The sequence below is a fragment of the Mytilus californianus genome, unplaced genomic scaffold (assembly GCF_021869535.1).
Source record: "Mytilus californianus isolate M0D057914Y unplaced genomic scaffold, xbMytCali1.0.p SCAF_5, whole genome shotgun sequence".
In the NCBI taxonomy this organism is placed as follows: Eukaryota; Metazoa; Mollusca; class Bivalvia; order Mytilida; family Mytilidae; genus Mytilus; species Mytilus californianus.
In genome coordinates, this window is record NW_026262701.1 from 7,083,436 (window position 1) to 7,095,716 (window position 12,281).

The 12,281-nt window shown below is 31.2% G+C and overlaps 1 protein-coding gene across 3 annotated transcripts in view; it reads right to left on the bottom strand.

Annotated features, from left to right (window-relative positions):
• Positions 1-1,950: 1,950 nt before the first annotated feature.
• The window catches only part of LOC127701549 (hypoxia up-regulated protein 1-like), a 35,174-nt gene continuing 24,843 nt past the window's right edge, over positions 1,951-12,281 (bottom strand). For 2 of the 3 annotated variants that reach the window (XM_052205475.1, XM_052205473.1), the window contains 5 exons: positions 8,555-8,765; positions 7,952-8,176; positions 7,284-7,647; positions 6,511-6,543; positions 5,857-5,924 (listed from right to left, as the gene is read on the bottom strand). In XM_052205475.1, coding sequence (XP_052061435.1) covers positions 5,872-5,924; positions 6,511-6,543; positions 7,284-7,647; positions 7,952-8,176; positions 8,555-8,765 — 886 coding nt within the window. In that variant the 3' untranslated portion in view covers positions 5,857-5,871. Of the gene's footprint in view, positions 4,789-5,856; positions 5,925-6,510; positions 6,544-7,283; positions 7,648-7,951; positions 8,177-8,554; positions 8,766-12,281 lie in introns of those variants that run through there. The other variant, XM_052205474.1, reaches the window with a different exon arrangement.

A 12,281-nucleotide genomic window follows, 5' to 3' on the forward strand; every position in this document is an offset into this window, starting at 1 on the left:
ACCACACAAGAATATCATATATTATATTTTCACACGAATATCATATATTATATTTTTACACGAATATGAAGGAATGTTGCCTCTCTTGTATGTCATTATGCACATGCAATATCTAATTCTGTTCTGGACAATGGTCCATATAATAAATGCAACAACACTTTTAATGTTTAGAAGCATCAATGTGATGGATAAATTATCCTTTATTGATTAACAGAAGAAGAAGAAACAGTCCACAAAAATCTAAGTATTCAGCAACATGAACCCAACTAAAAAACCATGGGGAGAATAAAGGAACAATTCCTGTTCCAGTAGTTGTACCCATCATGTTGCCATGCCAAAGAAGCAGTGCGATGGCATCACCATTGAAATAGAGAGGACAAGCTGGTCTCAAATTTTCAAGTGTTTATTGTTGGTCCACCTTTCAAGGTGAAAAGAGGTTGAGATCTCAAAAAGCAAGTTTAACCCTGTTAAACCAGGACACTGAAAAGTGGTCACTTGTCCTATTCCAATATCAGGGTGCTGATGAGTTGTTTCATGTCCTGTTTTTTTTTTGTTGGTTAATTTGGCGAGTTTGGTGTATATGGTGGATATTTTATGGTATGTTAAAATTCACAATTTGTTTAGAATCACAATTATGAACTGGTAGTGTATAAAATCTGATCTATTCATGAGGACCCTCCAATGTTGACTTTTAGAGGTCTCTAGGCTATTTAAGTCTTTGTGTTGTTTTCTCATTGTTGTTTATCCTACATCTCCCTAAAATCACATTTGAATTATTATATTCTGTTTTATTTAAACTTTGGAGTTATCCAGTTTCATACTATTTTGTTCCATATCAGACCAGTGGTTCAGAGATGATTTTTTTACCTTTACGGCAAATTTCAAATGATGTCAACAGTTTTATAGAATGTCCTTGGAGAAGTTACATATTAAACTCAAGTTGTTAAATTATTTTTTGAGAGTCCAGTAGATAGTTGTCTCATTGTTAATCATACAAATCTTCTAATTTTTATATTGACCAATAAATATAAATCATTTACTGAATAAAAGGTTATGAACTGGTGGCCTTGATCTCAAAATAAATCAAAGATCCCAATTCAGAACTTAAAATCAAACATTGCATTGTGGGACTCCATCATGGTCAAACCTGATCGGAGACATTGTGCCCTGATGTTTCATTTAAAAAGACCTGTGAACTTTAAATATGTTCAAAACCTTACTTAATAGACTAAATTAAATTTTCTTAAAAGTGAACTGGTGATTGGAGGCATTTTTAAAAGCGAACTAAAGTATGCTGGAGCTCGGATTGTATTATTCAGGCAATATTTTGAAATAATTTGTGCCCCTTGGTCTTTAACTTTAATCAAAACTGAGGTTGTGAGTTCGAACCCCCCTCGTGCGGGTGTACTCGACTCCAATCTTAATTGACTAAGATTGTAAGTTTTCCTATCAAAGGTTGGTGGTTTTCTCCGGCTTCCTCCACCAATAAAAACTGGCCGCCACGAAATAGCCCAAAAGTGGTGCTTTAAAGTGGCGTTAAAACACCAAAAATCAAATCAAACTATAACTTTAAGTAGAACAGATAGATTCATACACTATGCACTACTTTCTGCAACGTGTGTAATTTTTAATGAAAAGTTTTTTCTTTACTAGTCATAGTAATATATATACTATCATCATTATTTAGATTAGATATCTGAACATATATGGTAAATAATTTGATAGGATCAAAAGAATGTAAACCTCACTGCACTTTGTTGTGTGTACTCTCAGAAAAACAGGTAGAGAAGACGTTAAAATATAGCTTTCCAACCAGGGGCTGTGGTTTTTTTGGATAGCAATTTGTGCAGACTTTACCTTTCAATCTTACCATTCCTAGCTATCACCATAATGAAAATTTTGTTAAAATGTGATTAAGTACTGCATAGATAATGTTAAAGATTACAAGGCTGAACAAAATAATAATTTATTCAAAAATATCTCTCCTTCATTCAACATCATAACAATAGCATTCTTACAATAAATACTGAAAGCCTGTATCACTTGTAGTGATATCAGGACACATCAATGCTGTTATCCACAACACTTAACATTTGCAAACAAAGAATGGTTAATCAACAATGAATTTATTCCCAAAATATCAGGAAAAAAGGTCAACAATAAAGAGAAAATAAAGCACATTTTTGTTTCACACAATTTTAAGCCTCTTCACTAGCCAAGGGTTACAATCCTCTCCTCTTGAAGGGCAGGGGATAAAATCATAACCCTTTGCTAGGGTGGATGATTTTTAAGATACCAGGGTTAAAAGGAAAAGAGATCAAATGAATAATGGTGGCAGTTTATTCTTGGGCTCTACCTGAGTAGTATTATCAGTGATATAGCTAGGCATAAATGTTAGTTGCTGCTTCCAATTATAAGAAAAATAAAAGGATATCTCTATAAGAGTAGTATTGAGAAGATGTCGATGATCTAGCATACAAACAAAGCTACACCACTGAATGATTTTGTAAATGATCTTATATTGTGTATCATTGGTAAATTATGAAGTATGGTTACTGTAAGGTTTTAATGTGAAATCTTTTTCAATGAGGAAAACAATATGATGTCCCCTTTTACATTTGTACAGAGCCTAAATCAAAACATTAATATTTTCTTTTTTCAGATTTTGGACCTAAATTTCAGAATAATATGTTGCAGAACATTTCCCTCAAATTTTATAAATATTTTTATCATTATATTTATTTATTCTCTCATTTCCAAACATCAAGCAGCAAAAAAAGTGTCAAATACAATTTTAACAGACATGACCCACACTGCCAACTGTACAGTAACATTGGAATGATAGAGAGTCCCTTTCAAACTACATTCACACATGACTTACACCCTTAAAATCTCATAAACATACTGTATATATACAATGATCATCTCAATCAACTTATGAATATTTGTTACTCATGATGATAAGTAGTTGCTGATAATTCATACAGTGAGTGATAAACATAATAGATATCTCTCACCCATTTATTACTCATAAGAGATTCAATAAATTCAAATCAATAACACTTTGGTGCTTTTTTTCCACATTTAATCTCATGGCTAAAATTAATTATAAGCCGTAACTTACTAGTGATTTTTCCAGAAAGATATTTTGAACTAAGCTTTTGGTTATTTTAAGAAACATCAATATGAATATTACAAATGTTACTTCCCCCCCCCCAAATGTAATTCAAGTTAAAAATTAATTTTCATCTTATTTACATAAATACAATCCTCACCACATATCACTGTATATCACATAGTTTGCAATATATCCTTGATTGACTCCAGTGTAATAAATATTAATTCTTTTGCACCATTAACGATGTATATATTAAATTCTTTGAAATATTTATAAATTTTATATTATTAAGATAATAAATCTCTTAAAATAACATTAGTACATGGTTATTAACAGCTAACAAAAAAAAGCACTTTATACCATGAAAAAAATTGTAGCATCTAACAATATTACTGTTAAAACCATGATTTTGAACTCTTGAACAATAAATACACACACTTTTACCAGCTATCAGTACTGCAGATGCAATAGGTAACAATGATCATAAGCTGTTGTACATGACTTCAAAGTCCTATGTATTGCAATTGCAATCAGAACCGTAGACACAAATCTTTACAATATAGCAGAAACAATTGTTACAAGGAGTATTGATAGAACTATTAAGTATCTAGGTAGACAAAATAGATTGAAAAGAAAGGTCCAAGAAAACACCTCCTAAATGTAAAAATTGAAAGAACACTTGAATGAAATATTATTTAGCTTTTCAGTTCTATTTAAATAATATAAATCTACTGGATAAATGGAGCTGGAAAAGTAACAAATAATGTGTAAAATCAAACAAATGTCATAACTGACACATATTTCATACAATAAACATATAAAAATAGTGTTAACCATATGTTCTAATGCTTATGTATACATATACCTCATTCATGATTGGATTTCTGAATGTTTACTAAATGCTGTACATGTATTCTGAATCAATTCAAAGCTCTCTGAGAAAAAAAACCAAATGATTGCTTCATATCAAGCCATTTATATAATCCAATCACATGTTTTACAAATCCAACCATGGATTTCCAAAGTTTTAGGACCCTAAATTACAGTCAACTTCTCCAACTTCTGCTTATTCGGAAAAAAATACAATAACATAATTACTGCACTATTCAGGAGAGAAATAAATAATATCATGTTATATCAAAGGTGACATCTCATCATATTAAGATATAAGGACTTGATCAGTTTAAAATATCAGTATATCAACTAATACGTAAACTACCGATAGATATGTAGTAAGTTTTGGTAATGGGTGAAACATATGACATATTAATCCTTTTTCGGTGCATAATCCTTTGAAGACAAGTGTTCTAAAATTTACAGTTTAAAGGTTTTGTAAGGATTATTTTATTTAAATCATGTCTTACATTCAATTGAAAATTGTATACATCTGAATTCCTTTAACCTCACCTACTCGTCAAAAGAACAATCAGAACTTGACTAATAACATGACATAAATGAAAATTAAAGAAACATAAGCATAAAAATATAGGCTGTTTGGACGTTTACATGAAGCAATATTGAAAGACTTTGATGATTTTCTGCTGGTCTGTTTGAACATTCATGGTCACAGAAAACTGGCTCAAGTGGTCCAAATTAAATGTCAATTAAATATCCTAGGTTCAGCTTGTGTTATAATTCTCCTGGATCATGTTTGGATTTTTCTGTTGTTTCTGCAAATATAAAATGAATGTTTAGCTGAGGATAAATAACATTCATATGGATGAAACATTTAAGACCGCAATAACAAGACAACATTGATGTTGCAGATAGCATTGTCTTATAAGAATGATAAGTTTTTCTCAATCAAAATAGAAAACAAAGAAAAGATGTTAATGATCTTACTTTTCAAATAAAGAAATTATAAACTTTATACATTTGACAGAGTAGGCTTACTGGATGTCATCTTAGTTTCATAACTTTTTGGTCCCAGACAAAAATATTCTTGAAACACAAGTGGATTTCCCAGATTACCCCTTACAGTGACATGTTAATATCCACTTCAATCAGTTGCCAAATCTTGAAACACATTTTCCGTATATGAATAAAATTCAATGATTGTCTCATTATATTGTGTCATTAATATCTGTCCTGCCATTAAGTAGGAGTTGAGATAACAAGAGACTATTCACAAATAGCAATATTGAAGTAGGTTAGTTGAATTATCTCCCTTTTCACAGGAATGACCAGGATTCTATTCATTTACACACATTCTAAGGTAAAGTAATACAACTGTGTGAAATTTCACCAACATCCATTTAGCCATTTAGGAGTAGCGCTAACAAGGTTCAGAGAAAAATGAAAGGACAAAGTAATTCCTATATAAACCACACCAAAATTTAGGTGTACAAAAGGAGGGGGGGTATATTTAAGTCAGCCAGATTCACACTTCTTCAGCATAGGACTGTTACTCATTATTGGCTTTTGAATCAAACAGTTGGATCACCAAATCAATAATTATATTAAAGACAATGAAAACCAAACCAGCCAAGCAGATCAGGTAACAATGACTAACAAGACTGCATTGTACATGGTTGACCAAGGTGAAAAAGCAGATCAAATATAAACCGGTTTGCAACTGTTCTAATATTCCACTAAATAACTACATTGCAACAGACATTTCTAATTCATAAAACATCAAATCACCTTCATCTAAGATAAGCAATGTTTTAGGAAACAAATTACTAGGGCCAGGTACCTGCATGCCCCTTTTGGGTTAATATTCAATGGACCCTTCTAGCATAACTGGATTAGAACTACAAATTACCTGTTATAGTCTCTAATATTATAGATTTTCTTTTAAAACGAGCTACAAAGGAAACAGAAATCTTCAGAAAGAATTTTGTATTCAAGCTATACACGAGACAAGAGACATCACATTTATTATAAAATGCCACATATTTCAGACCAGAGACAAAAAGCACGTCCTTATACTTGTCTATGCATATACACTCATTCCAGGCTTAAAATTTTGTACACCAGACATGGCTTCTGTCTACAAAAGACTCATCAGTGAAGCTCGAATAAAAAGTTAAAAAGTCCAAAATAAGTACGAAGATGAAGACCACTGAGGGCTCATAATTCCATATTATCCAAGAATATGAAGCCCCCTAACAAACTTTTTACACATATGCATTTCACCCTTTAAACCTCTAAACCTTTATCATTAAGCTTTTTTATTTGTCATTTCATAAACAAATTAGTACCAGGTACAAATTATTGGTATGTTACTATTTTGTGTAGGAATACATGTATAAAGACAGAAAGAAGAGAAGACCAAGATTTATACAACAGACATGAAAATTTAGAGACATATTGAAGACAGGAAAACAACACAAAGTACACATAGACAGTTGAGAACACAAAAATGAGACTAAATTCAATATAAACTTTACCTTCTTTATCTTTTTCTGATTTTTCTATATTTTCTGTAAAGACAAAAAAAAAATCACAAAATTAAACAAGAATGTGTCCATAGTACACGGATGCCCCACTTGCACTATCATTTTCTATGTTCAGTGGACCGTGAAATTGATGTAAAAACTCTAATTTGGCATTAAAACTAGAAAGATCATACCATAGGGAACATGTGTACTAAGTTTCAAGTTGATTGGACTTCAACTTCATCACAAACTACCTTGACCAAAAACTTTAACCTGAAGCAGGACAGACGAACGGACGGACGAACGAACAGATGCACAGACCGAAAAACATAATGCCCCTCTACTATCGTAGGTGGGGCATAAAAAAAGAATAACATTCCCTGTTTTTATTTATAAACATTTAAAAATATACTTATACAAGGCTGTGGACAGAAGAAGTAGCACAGTGTATTTCCAAATCCTTTGGATATGTATATCTCCCTTAAATATTTCTTACATATTTATTTTTCAAAGAAATAAAGCTGGTTTTAAAGATAACTACCCATAATAATTTAACGCATTTTTCAAAAGCTTAACTCATTTACTGGAAGACAAATATTATTTTATGAAACATCAGATGTATTATAAGATTTGCAAAATAGAAGACAAAATAGTATGTATTTAAATATCGAAAAATGTGTGAACATAAAGGAAGATCTTTCTCAAAGTTGGAATACAAAACTAAATAGTCATTCTCAAAGTTAATTCCAAAAGTTAGATTGATATCTCAAATTTGGAATACAAACCTTCTTTAGATTCTGTTTTTGTCTTTTCATCTTTTGTTTCTGTTTCTTCACCTTTTGTTTTTGTTTCATCTTTTGTTTCTGTTGATTTATCTATAGGTTCCTCTACTTCTATTTTTGTATCTTTATCCTTCTCTGCTTTATCTGTTTTATTTGTATCAGATTTTGTAGTATTTCCATCTGTTTTTGTTGTATTCGATTTTGGTTTAGGTTTGGGTTTGGGTTTAAAATTTTTTGCTTTATTAATTAAATATTTGACTTCTCTATCTAATGCTTGTAATTTTAATGCTACATCTTCCACTAATAGTTTAGGTTTTTCTGAATCTGGTGTTTTCTTCTGTTCTTCTACCATATCATCTCTCCATTTCTACAAATTAATACAATTGAAAGATTACAATACAACAGCAATTTGTTTATGCTTGAGCATAGGCCTGAGTTACCATTTCTGTTCAGAAAATCCCCTCAATTTTACAACCAAACCAAAACAGAAATAACTTTTTAATGATTTTTTAAACCCTTATTTGTTAAACTAAATGCCTAATTAAAACGTATGTTATACTAATTCAGAGAAAAAAAGTTAAAAAGATATGATAAAAAATTCTGCGACGATAATATTGGAAAGATGTGAACATTTAGATATATTATATCTAATAGCACTAAGGTCTAATTACCTTTGTATCTGTTATCAGTTTTTCTAAAGTTGTAATTTCTACATCGGTAAATATTCGGTCTTCTTCAACAACAGTAAAGTTTTTAACGGACTTCAGGAAATATTTAGTATGATTCAACATATCTTTCAAAGCCTTTAAAGCCTTTGGTCTTTCTTCGAATTCATACACACGGGCCTTCAATTCTTTGATTTCTTTTTTTAAGGATTTCAACTTGTCTTGATAAATCTGAAAATTCAATAATATAAGAAATTTCATAAAATAAATCAAAATAAAGTTCATGTATTTATTGACCTCTTAAGATCTAAATAATGAGAAACTACTCTTGTGCTGTGTCTTATCAAAACCAATATATCTATACAATGACAGAAGCTGATCAAAACCAATATATCTATACAATGACAGAAGCTGACATACATTAAATCAATTACATCTTTCCTGACACAAAGAGAAATATTAAAAACTTGTAAATCTCTTGCAAGCCTTTTCCAAAATGAGCAGTCTATAACTCATTACAACAATGTAAACTAAAGTAGTATGTATTATCAACAATCTTACTAATAATCACATGTTATAAGTCAAAGTTCATCATAAATCAAATTTTACCTCAGCTTTGGCATCTTCCTCCTGATCATACATCCAGTCAGACGCCTCAGACATAAGTTTACTAAGCTTTTCTCTTTCAGCTTCTGTTGAACATTTTTCATACACTTCTTGTGTTAACTTGTCATTCATATCAAATATAAATGCTTCCAAATCATTCTTTGACTTCTCTAAAAGTTTCTTTTCTTTGTCTTTTGCAGTTAATTCTGCTAATCTGTAAATAATTTTTTTAAATCTTTAATATTTTACTTAGTTCATATACCCGACAACAAATGAAAAAATATTGCAACAGAAAAACCAACTATGCTTTTACATTTGATGATCCTTTTTAATTTCCTTTGATTATTGTGTTCTAAATTGTTAACACATTGTTGGCTTCCAGACTTTGGATTTGGGGTATGCCAGGAGAAGATTATTCTTGGCCTTGGGGTCGTAAAAATTACGAGTAGGATTATCATACTCAGACAAAGATTTAATCCAATCAAAATACTGGATTTGGTGTTTCAAGCACATATTTTGTACTGAGTTAAAGTTTTATGACCGAGAGCTCAGGAAAAAAAACGTAAACATGGAAATCAAATACTTTTTTGTATTGTTTGGTTTTGTTTGTTCTCCAGAATCTGATGAACTGTGGGTACTATTTCATAAAACCGAATGTGATGATATAAATCCCCCGCTTACAGAATTACTGAAGGATTTAATCATTTTTCCTTGAAAGTATGTCATCTGGTAAAAAAAAAAATAACTGAAATACAATGTCTTGCATGGCCTTATATACTTGATCCAATAAAAAAAAATCAATCTGTTATTTCAAAGAACTTTCAAAACTTATAACTTCACCAGATATTACCTGGATTACCCGTTTTACCAATGGCGGTGTAAAAAAATATAATCGACAAGTTCTTGCCTTATCAATTAAGTAATCAACTGTTTTTACAAAATTTCATGTCTAATGTTCAACATTTTGTTGTGTAATTTCATAAAGTTTTTTTTATATCTACACAACATTTTTTTAATGCTTTCAAACATCAGACAAGTTTTTAATTTAAGCATTTTTTTGAACTTATCACTGATGCGTCTGATAAACCAAGATAACCAAGAATGAAAAATATTGCAACTATACTTTAATAAAATGATCCGCTGGGCGCACCTTGATACGACCGCAGAGGTCGAACCCTGAACAGTTGGGGCAAGTATGGACACAACATTCAAGCTTGATACAGCTCTGAATTTGGATTGTGATTAAATATTTGACACAGCATAGGTTTCTGACACAGAATGAATGTGGTCTAAGAACTTAAAAATTTTAAATTGGACATTCACCTATTATGGTCAAATATCCAAAATCTAAATACATGGTTAGATTCAGCATATCAAAGAACCCCAAGAATTCAATTTTTGATGAAATCAAACAAAGTTTAATTTTGGACCCTTTTGACCTCAATGTGGACAAAGTTGATAACGGGGCCCAAAAATCAAAAATCTAAATACATGGTTAGATTCAGCATATCAAAGAACCCCATATATTCAATTTTTGTTGAAATCAAACAAAGTTTAATTTTGGACCCCGATTTGGACCAACTTGAAAACTGGGCCCATAATCAAAAATCTAAATACATGTTTAGATTCAGCATATCAAAGAACCCTAAGAATTCAATTTTTGTTAAAATCAAACTTAGTTTAATTTTGGACCCTTTGGACCTTAATGTAGACCAATTTGAAAACAGAACCAATAAACTGCTTCGCTGAGCGCAGCTGGATACGCCCGCAGAGGTCCAACCCTGAACAGCTGGGGCAAAAATGGACACAATATTCAAGCTTGATACAGGTCTGAATTTGGATTGTAATTAAATATTTGACATATTATAGGTTTCTGAATAAATGTAGTCAAAGAACTTGAAATTGGTTATATGAATTGAATTTATATTCAATTAAAGATTTCTTGCTGTTGTGCAATACACTATGTTGTTGCGCAATACTTAGTAAATTTGTTGTCAGACTATTAACAAATAAAATTTATAAAATTCTAAAGGGAGCTTACATCAATAGATATAAACAATTCACCAAAGTTTCATAAGAATTGCTGAAAGAATTTTTGAGTTATTGTCTGAAAACTGGAAAGTCCCCCCTTTTTTAATGAATAAAACCCCATAACTTGGAAATGTAAAATCTAACACTTATAAAATTCTAAAGGGAGCTTACACCAATAGATATCAACAATTCATCAAAGTTTCATGAGAACTGCTGAAAGCATTTTTGAGTTATTGTCCCAAAACTGGAAAATCCCCCTTTTTTTTATGAATAAAACCCAGTAACTTGAAAACGTAAAATCTAAAATTTATAAAAATCAAAAGGAAGCTCATGTCAATAGATATAAACAATTAACTAAAATTTCTTGCAAGTTGGTGAAAGCATTCTTGAGTAATTGTCCGAAAATTGGAAAATCCCCCTTTTTTTAATGAATAAAACCCCATAACTCGGAAACGTAAAATCTAAAATTTATAAAAAACGAAAGGGAGCTCGCGTCAATAGATATAAATAATTCACCAAAGTTTTATGCAAATTGGTTAAAGCGTTTTTGAGTTAATGTCCGACATGTTGACGACGGACGGACAAACGGACGGACAGACGGACAAGGGTATACCATAATACGTCCCGTAAACGGGCGTATAAAAATTAAGAATCTAAATACACAGTTAGATTCGGCATATCAAAGGACCCCAATAATTCAATTTTTGATGAAATCAAACAAAGTTTAATTTTGGACACTTTAGACCTCGATGTGGACCAATTTAAAAAACGGGGACCAAAATCCAAAAACTTAATACACGGTTAGATTCAGCATATTAAAGAACCCCAAGAATTCAAGAATAAAACCCCATTGAAATTGGTCAAGAAATAAGCAATTTATACGAAGTATCTTCTTTTGCACAATACTGTGCAATTGAATATTTCTTGCTATTGCGCAATACTGCACAATTGACAATTTCTTGCTATTGTGCAATATTGTGCTATTGGATATTTCTTGCTATTGCGCAATACTGTGCAATTGAAGATTTCTTGCTATTGCGCAATACTGTGCAATTGAAGATTTCTTGCTATTGTGCAATACTGTGCAATTGAAAATTTCTTGCTATTGCACAATACTTATTATATAATAATTTACACATCCTGTTTGGTGTGTATCTCCTACATATCATTATTATTTGCTTTTAAATATAAATCAGAAATAACCAACTTAAAATGGAAAATTTTAACAGAAAAAAAAAAGGAAAAAAAAAAAGAGATCCATACACTTGAACACAAGTTATTGTCTGGAAACTAGAAAAATGTGTTTTTTGGCCCCTTTTTGGCCCCCAATTCCTAAACGTTTCGGGCAATTACCCCCAAACTCAATTCCAGCTTTCCCTTTGTGATATGGAACCTTGTAGTACAATTTCAGAAATATCCAAACACTTACAGACAAGTTATTGTCATGAACTAGAAAAATGCTTGTTTTTTGCCCCTTTTTTGGCCCCTAATTCCTAAAATTTTGAGGCAATTACCCCCAAAATCAATCTCAGCATTCCCTGTGTGATATGGAACCTTGTGGTACAATTTCAGAAAGATCCATACACTTGAACACAAGTTATTGTCATAAAACTAGAAAAATGCTTATTTTTGGCCCCTTATTCCTAAACGTTTCAGGCAATTACCCCCAAACTCAATTCCAGCTTTCCCTTTATGATAT